This window comes from Neoarius graeffei, chromosome 9, assembly GCF_027579695.1.
Source record: "Neoarius graeffei isolate fNeoGra1 chromosome 9, fNeoGra1.pri, whole genome shotgun sequence".
Classification (NCBI taxonomy): Eukaryota; Metazoa; Chordata; class Actinopteri; order Siluriformes; family Ariidae; genus Neoarius; species Neoarius graeffei.
The window spans coordinates 2612772-2628995 of record NC_083577.1 but is presented as its reverse complement, the minus strand read 5'-3'; the positions used below and the strand labels follow the sequence as shown (position 1 = coordinate 2628995).

Here is a 16224-nt window from a genome sequence, read left to right as displayed (position 1 = left end):
TGATCATCTAGATCTTTATTAGGGTTTTATCTTGATTGCTTTTCTTACAAATTTTCAAAAATGCCCATACAAAAAATGAACATTTGTTTTTTTTTCTGATTTAGCAAAACAAATGCCACCAGCCTTTGATCTGAACCTTCAGCCTATTACAGTGAATGAGGGTGAGAGACTTAGCCTTAGCTGCCATGTTTGTGGTTCTCCGCCACTCTCAATCCAGTGGATGAAGGACAGGAGAGAGGTGACTTCCTCTGACAATTCCAAGATCACATTTGTGGATGGCACTGCCACACTGATCATTGCCAAGACATCCAGAGATGATGCAGGAGACTACCTATGCAAAGCACTGAACAATGTTGGTAGTGATTTCTCTAAGGCCAAGGTCACCATCAAAGGTATGATTTGAATCTGACAATGTGGATGATGAATATGCATTACACTCATAGTCTTAATTTGAATTGGTTTTTTCAACATATTTTCTTAATTTTATTTTTTAATTTTTAAGCATAATGTTGCAATGTCTCTGAAAGTTCTTAAGTGGCATTAATAATAATAATAATAATAAGAGGGCGGTACGGTGGTGTAGTGGTTAGTGCTGTCGCCTCACAGCAAGAAGGTCCGGGTTCGAGCCCCGTGGCTGGCGAGGGCCTTTCTATGTGGAGTTTGCATGTTCTCCCCGTGTCCGCGTGGGTTTCCTCCGGGTGCTCCGGTTTCCCCCACAGTCCAAAGACATGCAGGTTAGGTTAACTGGTGACTCTAAATTGAGCGTAGGTGTGAATGTGAGTGTGAATGGTTGTCTGTGTCTATGTGTCAGCCCTGTGATGACCTGGCGACTTGTCCAGGGTGTACCCGCCTTTCGCCTGTAGTCAGCTGGGATAGGCTCCAGCTCGCCTGCGACCCTGTAGAACAGGATAAAGCGGCTACAGATAATGAGATGAGATTAATTGACCCCAACATTTTTTGTCAAAAATCAAACAAATAGATGAATTCACATTCACATTATGACACTCAAAGTCACATTGTCTTCTTTTATTTGTACTCATACCTCATTACACACGCCTGCTAATAGGTGCATCCTGAAGCATTAAAAGTGCCTTTGTGTGTCTTTGCTGTTCTTCCATAAACACAGATGTTTTCGAGGTTGGTTATTTCAAATATTAATTTCTGTCTCAACTGTGCAAAAGTCAATCATAACTTTGCAAAATGCAGACACAAGTAGAGAACCGAATAAAAGGGCTAAATGAATTGTACCAGTCATTTAATCGAGCATCTCCTTAGTATTTAAGTCTCCTTTTCAGTTTATTGTCTTTGCATTCACACTGCTGGTGTTCTTTAACAATCAGCAGGAGCAGAACCTGCAGCAGCTCAAACAGCACCTTCAGCACCTCAGCCTGCTCAGAAACTGGACAACTTGTTCTTCATTGAGGAACTTAAGAGTGTCCGTATGGCAGAGAGTAAGTGGTTATTTCCACAGAAGTTTACTATTTTCGGATTATGTATTTTTTAAGGGTATGTCATGTTCTGCTTTACAGAGGGAACTGCGACCTTCATCGCCAAGGTTGGCGGGGATCCCATTCCTAATGTGAAATGGATGAAGGGCAAATGGAGGCAGATGACTCATGGTGGTCGCATTGCCATTGTGCAGAAGGACCAAGAGTCCAAGCTGGAAATCAGAGATGTGACCAAATCTGATGCTGGCCAGTATAGATGTGTAGCCTCAAACGAACATGGACAAATCGAATCCAGTGCTAACCTGACTGTTGATGAGAGGAAAGAGATTACACCTGAAATGGTCACATTGAAGAAGTGAGTTTAAGATTTGATGTCCTCCATATTTCTATGTATATACTGCAAATATACTGTACTATACCTTTTTAAATATATTTAACAGTTATTCCACGAAATCGAATCGTACATAAGCTGATAGGCAACAAGGGGTGTAACACCGAGTTGGCTATAATCCATGTATGACGAGATTGAGTGGAATAACTGTTTCATTCTATCCACAGTCACTGGATTTTGAGAAACAGAGCATTTTTATTTTTTGCAAATTTGATAAATAAAAACTTTATAAAAAACGTCCGGCAAAATCATTTCTGAGGTATAAAGTGCTGTCTTCCTGTTGTGCCGAGGTATAGAATAGCTTTAGACATTTATTTAATTCTTCCTTGGGCATTTCAGTTCTGTAATTTTCAAACTTCTTCAAGCTTTCGAACCAGTAAAAAAAAATTCAACTGCTTTTTTGTATTTTTGAGGTTTTGTTTTCAAGTAAAGTTTTTATTTTGTCCTCAATTGGTTCAGCAACACACTCCGCCATTTTGTTTTTCTCTACTCACAGTATATGAGCTGATATCCTACAACCCCAATTCCAAAAAAGTTGGGACAAAGTACAAATTGTAAATAAAAACGGACTGCAATGATGTGGAAGTTTCAAAATTCCATATTTTATTCAGAATAGAACATAGATGACATATCAAATGTTTAAACTGAGAAAATGTATCATTTAAAGAGAAAAATTAGGTGATTTTAAATTTCATGACAACACCACATCTCAAAAAAGTTGGGACAAGGCCATGTTTCCCACTGTGAGACATCTCCTTTTCTCTTTACAACAGTCTGTAAACGTCTGGGGACTGAGGAGACAAGTTGCTCAAGTTTAGGGATAGGAATGTTAACCCATTCTTGTCTAATGTAGGATTCTAGTTGCTCAACTGTCTTAGGTCTTTTTTGTCGTATCTTCCGTTTTATGATGCGCCAAATGTTTTCTATGGGTGAAAGATCTGGACTGCAGGCTGGCCAGTTCAGTACCCGGACCCTTCTTCTACGCAGCCATGATGCTGTAATTGATGCAGTATGTGGTTTGGCATGGTCATGTTGGAAAATGCAAGGTCTTCCCTGAAAGAGACGTCGTCTGGATGGGAGCATATGTTGCTCTAGAACCTGGATATACCTTTCAGCATCGATGGTGTCTTTCCAGATGTGTAAGCTGCCCATGCCACACGCACTAATGCAACCCCATACCATCAGAGATGCAGGCTTCTGAACTGAGCGCTGAAAACAATTCGGGTCGTCCTTCTCCTCTTTAGTCCGAATGACACGGCGTCCCTGATTTCCATAAAGAACTTCAAATTTTGATTCGTCTGACCACAGAACAGTTTTCCACTTTGCCACAGTCCATTTTAAATGAGCCTTGGCCCAGAGAAGACGTCTGCGCTTCTGGATCATGTTTAGATACGGCTTCTTCTTTGAACTATAGAGTTTTAGCTGGCAACGGCAGACGGCACGGTGAATTGTGTTCACAGATAATGTTCTCTGGAAATATTCCTGAGCCCATTTTGTGATTTCCAATACAGAAGCATGCCTGTATGTGATGCAGTGCCATCTAAGGGCCCGAAGATCACGGGCACCCAGTATGGTTTTCCGGCCTTGACCCTTACGCACAGAGATTCTTCCAGATTCTCTGAATCTTTTGATGATATTATGCACTGTAGATGATGATATGTTCAAACTCTTTGCAATTTTACACTGTCGAACTCCTTTCTGATATTGCTCCACTATTTGTCGGCGCAGAATTAGGGGGATTGGTGATCCTCTTCCCATCTTTACTTCTGAGAGCCGCTGCCACTCCAAGATGCTCTTTTTATACCCAGTCATGTTAATGACCTATTGCCAATTGACCTAATGAGTTGCAATTTGGTCCTCCAGCTGTTCCTTTTTTGTACCTTTAACTTTTCCAGCCTCTTATGCCGCTTTTCCACTACCAACGCGGCTGAGTTGGGCTGAGCCGTGCCGTGCTGAGTTGGGCTGAGTCGAGCTGAGTGGGGCTGTTGGAGTTGCATTTCGACTACAACCGCGCTGAACCGTGCTGGCTGGAAGTGGGTGGACACATTGGGTGGAGTTAGTGAAAGTGGGTGGACGTCACGTGATGTCGTGAGGTGGTGCAAACAGTGACATCAGTGACCTTTTAAGCGGTAGTCTCATGACCCGGATAGTAAACAATAAACATGGAGGACATGGAGTCGTTAGTGTTGCTGGTCTTGGTGCTGTGGCTTGTTGTCACCGACAACGCCAACAGATACTGGCAAGAGCGTATAGATGAGGCGAGGCGCATAAGGCTTCAGAAATTCTCGTAATTCATAATTCTTCTTCTTCCGGGTTTACGGTGTTTACAGATCCCAGCGTGCTCACGGGGCGTGTGTGGGCATGTAAGGACACTCCTACTAACCAATCAGTGCACAGGGGAGTGTCTCCTCACGCCCCTAGCCCCACTCGGCTCGGTTTGGCTCGCTTCAGCCCTACTCCAAAACCGTGCAAGTTTTGGGTGCTGAGTAGGGCTGAAGCGAGCTGAGTCGTGCTGCTCTGAGGTAGTCGAAACGCGAGCCGTGTCGGGCTGAAGTGAGCTGAAAAAGGGTAGTGGAAAAGGGCCATTATTGCCCCTGTCCCAACTTTTTTGAGATGTGTTGCTGTCATGAAATTTCAAATGAGCCAATATTTGGCATGACATTTCAAAATGTCTCACTTTCGACATTTGATATGTTGTCTATGGTCTATTGTGAATACAATATCAGTTTTTGAGATTTGTAAATTATTGCATTCCGTTTTTATTTACAATTTGTACTTTGTCCCAACTTTTTTGGAATCGGGGTTGTAGTAGTAGAGTGACCAATCAGAGCGCGCGATTGCTCATATACAGTGAATGTGGACAGAATAATTTGTAATATATATAGTAAGTGTATATAATATTTATATGAATGAAACACTGGGTTTTGTGTTTTATTTTAAGGACACCATCAAAGCAGAAAAGTCCAAAGGAGGACAAAGATATTGACATCGTTGAGCTGCTAAGAAATGTCGACCCAAAAGAGTATGAGAAATATGCTCACATGTACGGGATTACAGACTATCGCGGTCTTCTTCAGGCCATTGAGCAGCTCAAGAAGGAGAAGGGTGAAGAAAGTGGAAGACCGGTATATTTTTCTGTTACAAGATTTTGTTTATTGTACAGCTGCTGTTAATTGTATAATCTTTTTATTTTTTTGTAATTGTGTTTATTTATTTGCTTTTTCCCTTAAGGAACATGGACGTAGCAGAGAATCCGATAAGGAATTGAGTCGGCTTGTGGCCGATTTGCAGAGAAGAATGGAACAAACTGAAGTAGCTTTTTTTTTTCAGCATTCAGGTCTAACTTACAATCATGAGATATTTATTGACACATGACCATGTGCATGTGTTATTTCCTTTTGTGCAGCCCATTACCCTGCTTAAGGACATCAGAGATCAGAGTACCAAAGTTAACACAGAAGCTGTGTTTGAGTGTGAAATTAAGATCAACTACCCAGAAATCACACTGTCTTGGTACAAAGACTCAAAGAAGCTTGAGAACAGCAGTAAATATGACATTAAAGTCATGGGTGATCGCCACTTTTTGAAGATCAGGAACGTCCAGATGAGTGACCAGGGAAATTACCGTGTCGTCTGTGGCCCACACATCTCCAGTGCCACACTGTCAGTTGCAGGTAAGTCTTTTTTTTTTTTTTAATCATTAACTAGTTTGTTGTCAGTTTTACAACCTTTGACACAGAGAGAGCGATGAGAACAAGCAGAAACCTTCTCTTGGTAAGAAGAGAAAACTCCCAGTAGTGCACTGATCACTTACGTGATTGTAGATTTCCCCCCCCCCCATCCTTGAGTATTTGCATGTGTTACAGGTGATTTTTGAAAATCAGGTGAATTAGGATTTAGGGTTAGGGCTAGGGTTGGGTGATCTAGTGGAATGTTTAATTTCTTTGTTGCAAATTAATCCTCCGTAGTGTAGACTTCAAAGCAGAAGGTCCTGAGTTTGATTCCCAGCAAGGACAGTCCAGTAAAAAGTGGGGGGAAAGAACAAACAAACACATTAAATCAGACAGAAAGAAAGGTATATAAGTGTAATTCTGGGTTGAGAAATCTAAGAAGATAGAAAATATAAAGGGGGTGGGGTGAGTGAGAAACAAGGGGGAAAGGTGAATAGAGAGTGGTTGTTGAAGTGTTTTCGTTCTTTTATGAACCCCTAAAAATCCCTTTTAAGAATATTGCCCTAATTCACCTCGGTAAATCTAGAATCACCTGATTTCAAAAATCACCTGTAACACATGCAAGTCTCAACTTCACACCGTCATCGCTACTAAATTATTGGGTTGGAGGAAGACTGCAGGACTAAGGGCCCCATCTGAGACAAGAACGGAGTCTTGTATAATTCCCCTGACTGTCGTGACAGCCTGTGAAAATATTTAAATGTCTGATCAGTTGTCTGTGATCAATTGTTGTCCAAAACATTTTTGGCTGCTTCATTCTTCACAATTTAATTCTGCTCTACTGGGCATTTCAGCACATCTGCTTTCATTCTTTCATTCATCAAAAATTCACTGGTTCCTTTTAAAACTGTGTATATTTCTGGTCAAAGGGACTGACAGTGAAAGATACAGTATAGTGGATTGATAATGAAACAATCTATAGCAGTTAAAACCACATTCCTTATGCAGGTAAGTATCCTAACCAAAAACACACTGAAAGATAATATTATAGTAATTTATTTCAAAGCATTTCACAGAGTCTCAATGCTCTAACAACAACAACAACAACAGTAATAATAATAATAATAATAATAATAATATGAACAAATAAATTATAAGAACTAGATAGAGACTTTGACTAAAGTCACAGTAATTTGCACTAGCTGACCTTTGTCAACTGAAGGTTAAAGTGAAGGTCATTTTGCTGAACAAAATTTTAAAAAAGAAACTGATTGGAAAAAAAAACATGAAAATCAACAGTGAAAAAATCCCGTTTTTCATGCATCATTCTGGATCAGTGATCCAGATCAGCACCAAAAGTCATAGCAACATAATTCAGCCCAGAGGGATTCTTCTTCCTGTGAAATTTGGTGATGATTGGTTGAAAACTGAGGGAGAAATAGCATCCTAAAAAAAAGTTAGGATAATAATAATAATAATAATAACAATAATTCCCTGTTATTCCCGACTATTACCCCATTCCTTTGCTTTGTTTGTTTGTTTTGTGTATACGCTTTTTTCTGTGTTGTACTATGAAAGCTAAGTGGTACCGGAGTCAAATTCCTTGTGTGTTTGCATACCTGGCAATAAAAGTGTTTCTGATTCTGATAATAATAATAATAATAATAAAATAGAAATATCCTGAGTAAGAGTAACAATTTGCGCTACTGTTGCTAGCACAAATTAATAAAAGCATATGTATATTAGTGTTTACATGTATTAAAAAATTATGAAAACAGAATCAAAATGAAGATTAGTATTCAAATTGTAAGAAATCGATAAAGATAATATTTAAATATTGAACTTTTATCATATGATGCCATGAACAGTGTGCCCCCCCACCAAGGTGAAATGAAACTCACGTCAATTAACATGATTATATTGTATGAACATTCAGGTCACAATAAATAAATAAATAAATAAATAAATTTGTTAGTTAGTTAGTTCATTCATTCATTAATTAAATTCATTGATCCCTGGACTAATCTATTTGCTTTACTTTTGTGTTCTTACTTGAATAAATAAATACCAAATGTTCTCTCAGTTCCATAATACTCTTGACCTCCATGGCCCTGGTGGCCTCACTCTTATTTGAACCAAAAATAATGGAGGAATGTCAAGGTTATTTATCACGTGTACTGAAACATATGAAGATATGCAATCCAAAGGTAATTCTTCAAATCACATCTTATTTCCAGCTGATCAAATCCAGTTCACTAAGCGCATTCAAAACATTGTGGTGAAGGAACGGCAGACTGCCACGTTTGAGTGCGAGTTGTCATTTGACAATGCAGTCGTCACATGGTACAAAGACTCTTGGGAACTTAAAGAGAGTCCAAAATATGCCTTCCGATGTGAAGGACAACGTCATTTCATGATCATCCATAACGTAACGTCTGAGGATGAAGGTGTGTACAATTAAACATCCTTTAGTTTCAATGTACATCTTAACGAAATGAGCTAAACTCAGCTATCTTCGTTAATAATATTTTAGGCGTATACTCAGTGATTGCACGACTGGAGCCCATTGGTGAAGCTAAAAGTACAGCTGAGCTATACCTTTCAGGCAAAGGTACTAATTAAATATTTAGCATCACATTAATCACCTTTAGCAATAAGGATTCTGGTTCCCAGTAATGATATTTTACATCCTTTCACAGAAATTGATCTAGGAACAATTTCTTATGGTGAGTAATTTTTATATTTAGAGACAGAGTTATATATTTCGTTCCTCAATAAATCTCACCCATTTCAAACAATCTAAACAATAAAATAAGACAAAATTTCTTCTTGATACTACTTTTAGATGTCTCAGATACAACAATACAAGTGCCCGAGGTGTCGTCTATGATTAGTTTTAAAGGTAAGATGGAATACTTATATAGTCATGTGGCCCATTCTATAATTGTGGGTACATTTCAAGTGTTAACTCTGTTAGTCATCGTCAACTCTGTTATCGCTAAACTGGGCAATCGATGAACAGAATTGACGATAACAGTTTGTTTTCCACCATTTTGTGTCTTAACTCCACATGCTAACCTCAAACTAGCTACCACATGGCATGTATAAAAACAGAATTTTATGGATTTTAATCACATTATTGTTTTAAAAAAATGACTGAGAGATTCACTCCAATATCACAATAACAGAGTTGATGAATAATTAATCTACTATTGGTGTAAAATCCTCAACATTTTGTCCAAATTAATGAAAGAAGAAACGGAACATACCTCACTGCCTTTCTGAAGTTTCCCACCAGAAGAAGTGACATCACTCGGTGCAGGTGTCATGCGTATTATTAAAAGTCTTTGTGGAATTTATGTGGTTTTATAACAGAGGTAACAGAGTTGACAAGAACATTGGGATTTATATAAAAATATATATTTTTATTACTGAAATTTCACATAATACAGAAAATAGACTTTCTATGCAATTGATTTGATAACAGTGAATAGAATCAGCCCCCAAAAACAGATAGTTAGACTGAATCACTTCCTGTTTATTGGAGTTGAATGGATGAATCAGGAGTCAAAGACAGATGATAATGTGGGGGAGGGGTGGGGTCATTTAGTTAATGTTTTATGGATAAATTGGGTCTAAAATGTACATCAAGCATCACTGTTGGTGAAAGTTTGTCGTAATTTGCATTATTGTTCAAAACTGATTCAATAAAGATTTATTTTGTGGAAAATAACAAAAGGTTTATCTCAGAGATGCGAAATGTACCCCGAATTCTAGAATGACCCATATATATATAAAATGCAGTGCAATTTCTAAGCAGTGTGATTCAGTTTAACGCCCTCTTTTAATTTTTTTCTGATTTAAAAGATGAGTCAACAGAATATTATCATTATGAAGAAAAGACTGAAGTAACAGGTACTATTTCAAATGTTACTCCACCTTTAACCTGATAACTCTGTCATTTTCAAACATCGCCATTCTAATAAGCCTTCCATCCCTTTCTCTTTAATAAATCACATCTGTGTGGAGTGTTCAACTAATAATTATAACCAAGAAAGCAATGTCATCGCAGATTGTCGTTTGTCTCTCGTATTAGCTTTCATTTTATCTGTGAGAGTTATGTTCCTGAAGCTAAATAGCAGATTTTTAACTTATATATGCGTTAAAAGAGCTAAGCTCATTTCTTTCTTTCTTTCATTCATTCATTCATTCTTGCCCCCCTCCCTCCAACGTTAGCGTATGAGAGTTGGACAGTGCAAGAAGAAAGAATAATTAATGAAGTCACAACAACTCAAGGTATATCATGGCTACCACATCACTGAGAGTGTAATGGTTAGCCTAACTCATCCACGCTGTGTGAACTCTGTCTTTCATCCCAGTGATTCTTTTTCATTTATTTGTCCTCATCATCTATGTGTCATATAAGCGATACTTCACTTATTGCTCTGTTACACTGAACTCATCCACTTGTTTTGTTTTTCCTTCTTTCAACTATCACATCTAATACATCTTCACTAATGTCCTCGAAAGTTCCATATGATGTCCTACACACCAGGCCATTAAAGACTACTGAGGAATGTTCTTCTATCTTTGTCATACTGATGTTCATTTGTTTTCTATCAGAACGGAAGGAGCCCATTGAAGAAACCGTAACCAAAATGGTGGTGCAAAAGACTGAAGAAAAACCTCATCGAGGTAAGCGAATGCCATGTTTTTGTCCAGCCTAGCTTTCACTACCTCTTTTTGTCATTTGTTTGTTTGCATTTTTACACTGAATAGTCACAATTTCACATCTGTAAAATGTCCTCTTGAATTTTTTGTAAGTCATTATGAGAATATTTTGACGTGTATCTTTGTTTATGAGAAATAATGTGTTATTTGATATATTTGTCCATGTGATCTTTGGTGATTTTTCTGAATGTGTTTTTCATTTCTACCAACACTTTAGTAACTGTTGTACTTTAACTCTTGAAACACACACACACACACACACACACACACACACACTTGCAGGCATTTCCTCACCCTGTATTGTAATTTATATATATATATATATATATACACACACACACACTACCATTCAAAAGTTTGGGGTCACCCAGACAGTTTTGTGTTTTCCATGAAAAGTCGCACTTTTATTTCCCACCATAAGTTGTAAAATGAATAGAAAATATAGTCAAGACATTTTTCTGGCCATTTTGAGCATTTAATCGACCCCACAAATGTGATGCTCCAGAAACTCAATCTGCTCAAAGGAAGGTCAGTTTTATAGCTTCTCTAAAGAGCTCAACTGTTTTCAGCTGTGCTAACATGATTGTACAAGGGTTTTCTAATCATCCATTAGCCTTCTGAGGCAATGAGCAAACACATTGTACCATTAGAACACTGGAGTGAGAGTTGCTGGAAATGGGCCTCTATACACCTATGGAGATATTGCACCAAAAACCACACATTTGCAGCTAGAATAGTCATTTACCACATTAGCAATGTATAGAGTGGATTTCTGATTAGTTTAAAGTCATCTTCATTGAAAAGAACAGTGCTTTTCTTTCAAAAATAACGACATTTCAAAGTGACCCCAAACTCTTGAACGGTAGTGTAGCTTATGGATGGTGCATTTTAAGGAAAAAAAAAGCAGATGTGAAGAGACATAAATGTGGTCCTTGTCCATGATTTTAATAATAAAATAAAGCATTTATTTTTGGTCTAGCATCAAGGAACAATCGTCTCATTATCACTGATTCAGTTTAAAAACTTATGCAAATACAGGGTTAATCAAAATTATATTAACACTTAAATGTTAGAAACCATTTATTCAGAAAACATACATCATATGTGCCAGATGATTTACAGGACAGTCTCAACCTGTTCGCCATCGTGTTCAACACACAAAAACCAGCGAGCAACAGCACCTTAAAGAATAATGAAAATAAGAATAATTAAAAAAAATCCATTAGTGTTAATATAATTTTGACTAACCCTGTATATTTCTTCTTTTTTATTTTTACTGTATTTTTTAGAACCTGAAGTCATGCCCGTAGAGGAAACAGTCCCGGTAACAATTGTGCCGGAGTCAAAACAACAACCTACACCTAAAGGTATTCATCATATTTGTCCTTAGTGTTGTCCTAATGTGTTTCCGTACAGATTCTTCATTGTTATAGATTCTGCAAATGTGAAATGTCAACATTTGCAGATGTAGCATCTGTAAAATAATGCAAAGTAAATTTAAAAAAAATTGCTACGTCTTCTTTGCATGTTAATATGTAAACTTTATCTTTTAGCATGCAAGATGTGTTGAGTGAAACAGATCTTATAATGGGATTTGCATTTTTGTTTCCTTCTTGACAAATCTTTAATATGTTGATATTATTCTTCTTAATGTCTGTGCTATCAGTTTGTCCCATCTTTTAGACTCTAATAGTTCTCTGTCTTATCCAAAGACATTCTAAAACCTGCAGTTCTTGAGGCACCTAAGTCCAAACCTCAGCCGTCAACTGAACCTAAAGCGGTACCAGTAGCTGTAGCTGAGCCAGAGCGTAAAACTGAGCCGAAACCTGAGCCAAAAGCTCCGCCGAAGCCAGATGTAAAACCTGAAACCAAGTCAGAACCTAAGATTTCAGTTACAAAGAAACCTGAGCCCACACCAGTGAGAGGTATCGTGTCAGCTGCCTGCATAGAATATGTTCTTGTCTGTCTGCCTGTCCATTTATTGCTGTCTGTCCATTTCTGTTTGTCCATATGTTTCTATATGTATTGCATTCATTGTACGTTTTTCATCAAATGTTCATGAAATATGTATGGTGTTATCTTCGTGGAAAAAAAGCTCCTTCCTTAAATATTCCTCTTCAATATTACTTGTGTCCCTTTATGTGTGGTTTCTTTAGTTATTCGAGTAGTTTGTTCATATTTTCTTCCTTTGAATGTTTGTTAAAAGAACCAGACAAGCCTAAGAAGCCAGAAACAGTACCACAACCAGAATTAACTACAAAACATGAAGAGCTTTTACCTCAAAAAACAGCCATTACGCCATTAAAAGGTAACTGTCAGAAGGAAACAGTTGTAAAATATACATTTGGTGTGTAGAATTTTGTGTCTTTTTTTTCCTTTTTCTGTTGTTCTTATGTGACAAACCTTTATTACTCAAATGGGAACTTACGTGATTGTGTGTCGCTGTGTTGTGGCTACCAAAGTTGGTTGTCCAAATTCTTAATTTCTTAATCTTAACCTCTTACTGGTCTTTGAGATATACATTATACACATGTAAGTATCATTGTCTCCTTTATCTGTATAACCAATATATCCTCTTTCCAAGCTCATGAGGTGCTGAAAACAACAGAAACACCAAAAACAGTACCAGATAAAAAATCAGACCTTGCATCATCAGTTGCCCCTGAAATACCAAGGGTGACAAAACCTAAACAGGAATTGTCTGCAGCAGTGAAAGCTGAGCCAAGTAAAAAAGAAGAACCTGCCCTTGTCCCAGCAAGAAAACAAGAGACTTCACCAGTTCCACTTGAAGTGCAAAAGACAGATGTGTTTAAAATACCAGAACTTACACCTCCCTCTAGAGAGCTGGTAGAAGTCCAAGTGGCTAAAAAACCAGAACCTACACCTGTGTCTCAAGACATTCGGAAACCAGAACCAAGTAGAAAGCCTGAGTTACCATCAATCACTAAAGCAGAGTCAGTTATTAAAGAAGAGCCTAAAGTTGTTCTCCAGGAAGCTCCAAAAGTAAAGCCAGAGCAAAGTCAGTGTCCCCCAGAGCTACCACTAGCAAAATCTGAACACATCCAGGAGAAAGAACAGACACCTGATCTTAAAATGAAGTCTCCCCCAAAGAGAGGTATAATTACCAAAATATTTAACATTGTTTTCGTTCTTAGACATTTACCATTAATAAACCTAAATGGTTTATGCACTACGGTGCCTGTCAACACCATCAACATTTATTTTATGATTTCAAAAATCACATTCTATTCTGGACATTATTGATTTTAGAATTTGTGTTGGGCATGTGTGATCATTAACTTCTTTCCTCTTGTCTGATATTATTTCTACTTTTGCAAAGTGGTTGAACTTAAATATCCTGAAGTTCCAACTGAGGAAGCACCTGCGCAAAAACCTCAAAAGGAGATCGAAATGTCTCCTACAAGAGGTATGCTTGTTTGATCTTGGGGGTTTGTCCTTAATATCATTCCCAAAAGTACTTCTTAGATGATGTCTTTAACAATCTGTCTTCACACCAGCATGTAAAGTGGCACTGATCATTTCAACAGAACACATTTTGCATGTATAGCATCTAAATGTCTTATTGTTAATGTCCGCTCTTTCAACATGCTTTGACACCAGCAGATGGTGGAATCTTGACACTATTTCATGTATTTGTAGCTTCCAAAAGAGTCGAACAAAATCTATATGCAACAATGGAAATATCTCAGAGATTAGAGGAAATTTCTGTAACAAAAGAAGTGATTTCAAGACAAGAAATCACGTATGAAAGTGATAGTCTGCCATATCAGCCTTTGGAGACTTCATTGAAGGTGGTTCAAAGTAAAGCTGGAATTAAAGTTCCATCTGAGAGCGAGCTTGTGAAGAAACCTCAAATCGAAACAGAGGTTGCTCTTTCCAAAGGTATGCTTGCTTGGTCTTGGGGATTTCTTCTAATCAATAGTTTCTCTTTACACATAATTAAATAAGTAGCATACAATACATTTTAACAACAACAACAACAACAAAGTTTGGGTTTGTGATGCAGAACACTTTTTCCGTACAAATTAACCAAATTAAAAGTATTTTAGTAGAGAAACCGATTGGGTAATCCAAAATAACCAAGCTTGTATGAACAGAAAACTTACATCCATATGTCCAGTAATTAAAAAATGTTCCTATTACATATATCAGGAATTATTATCCATACAGGACACTATTTTGATGGAATAAAAACGTATTCTATTCCCTTTTAGCAGGTTTCATTCATTTGGTTTGATAGCATGCAATATTGTTAGCATATCGCTTATCCTATGTGTATTACGTCACTCTACCCAATGGAGAATGAGCTATGAATATGGTTTACGATATTGCATGGTTGTCAAGACAACATGACATCACACGTCGGAGACATAAAACTTTCGCACTAGCGAGTGACTGTGACAATCTGTAAACAAACATGGCTGCCAGGTTCGCTTCATTAAATACAGAAGATTTTGAGAGAATTTTGAAAGAGAAAGACACATTGAACACCCGAAAGGAATGTGCATGTATAATAATAATAATAATAATAATAATAATAATATTGGTTGGCTTTCTTTCATGGTATATCAGATATATTCCATTCAGCTACTCGCCTTTGACTCGTTCAATATCGTGTTAGCTGAATAGAATATATCAGATATACCACAAAAAAAGCCAGCCAATATTATTTAAATGTTGATCCTCAAAGCAAAACCGCTTTGTCGGCAAGAATAAAATTAGCACTGAGAAAATATTCTAGCTGAGAAAAGTTGTCTTATTTACTGTATTTATTTTTGCATTTATATACATTTTAGGACCAGGGAATATTCAGATAAAATCTACTTACAGAGAAGTAGTATACTGTCTTCATGTTCAGATATCTCTTCATGCATATTTATTTTTCCATTTCCACATGGTGAAATAATATTTTTTTCCATATTTAAACTCTTAACAGCTCCAAAAGGTGTTAAACAAAGTCAACATAAAATGGAATTGTCGAAGAAAACAGTGGTACAGGGAATCTTTTCTGAAAGTGAGAACAAATCTTATAAGTCTGAAGACAGTATATTAAAACCATCTGAAGTTACTACTCAAGAAACACTAGCTGAAGAAAAACCTGCAGCGAAACCTCAAAAGAGGACGGAACTGGCCCCAGCCAGAGGTATGCTTGGTTGGTCTTGAAGGTTTTTCCTTTGTAGTCTTTAGCATTCTTAGAAATCTTCATGTTAAAATCTGCAGCTGAATCTCTAACGGTTTTGAAATATCGCCATATTCAATTTATACTGTGCATCATGTGACTATTTGGAAAATATTCTGGTTTTTTCTTTGCAAAAATATTCTGTTTATGGGGTAATTTGGTTGTCAATACTGAAAAAAAAAAAAGTTCCACGAGAGGTCCCCCCCCCCCGAAAAAATTCCTAGTTTCAGAGTTATCCCCATTTCCCTTTTCAACTGATAAACCCCATTTATACATTGCACAGATGCCATATTACAGATTAGTACATGAATATTTATAAATTCATTTAGTAATTTTAAATCTGTTGTTGAATATACTTTACTCCTTTCCATATGGTACAATTACAGTTTCAGTGTTTTATTTTTAAAGACGTTGTACCTTCCGAAGGAGTTTTAGAAGAGTTTTCAAAGACTCACCTTACAGTGGCCATATCTAAGAAAACTGAGGAGATCTCATTGGTAGAGGAAATGATTTCAAAAGAATCCTCATATAAAAGTGACAGTATTCAGTATCGTCCTGAAGAGGCTTCTCTAAAAGTAGCTCAAGCTCATCTTGCAGAAGTGCCATCTGAGAAAACGGCAACGACTAAAACTCAAAAGCACACAGAGATTAGTCCTACACAAGGTACGTGTGATCTGGATGTAGTTATGAAACTTTATTCACACACAGTATATAATATGAGAAAGAAAATTTACTAAAATGCGTTGTGTAGTTTTATATAATAGAACAAGAATTTGCAGACAA

General features: G+C 37.3%; 1 protein-coding gene across 1 annotated transcript in view; it reads left to right on the top strand.

The window, feature by feature from the left end:
* Positions 1-16224, top strand: part of ttn.1 (titin, tandem duplicate 1) — a 211255-nt gene that overhangs the window by 60410 nt on the left and 134621 nt on the right. Inside the window, exons 39-55 of the mRNA XM_060928917.1 lie at positions 105-392; positions 1341-1451; positions 1530-1803; positions 4781-4964; positions 5071-5151; positions 5246-5513; positions 5581-5613; positions 7748-7957; positions 8044-8121; positions 8210-8236; positions 8356-8412; positions 9378-9425; positions 9747-9806; positions 10134-10205; positions 11531-11608; positions 11954-12166; positions 12826-13356. Coding sequence (XP_060784900.1) covers positions 105-392; positions 1341-1451; positions 1530-1803; positions 4781-4964; positions 5071-5151; positions 5246-5513; positions 5581-5613; positions 7748-7957; positions 8044-8121; positions 8210-8236; positions 8356-8412; positions 9378-9425; positions 9747-9806; positions 10134-10205; positions 11531-11608; positions 11954-12166; positions 12826-13356 — 2613 coding nt within the window. The remainder of the gene's footprint in view (positions 1-104; positions 393-1340; positions 1452-1529; positions 1804-4780; positions 4965-5070; positions 5152-5245; positions 5514-5580; positions 5614-7747; positions 7958-8043; positions 8122-8209; positions 8237-8355; positions 8413-9377; positions 9426-9746; positions 9807-10133; positions 10206-11530; positions 11609-11953; positions 12167-12825; positions 13357-16224) is intronic.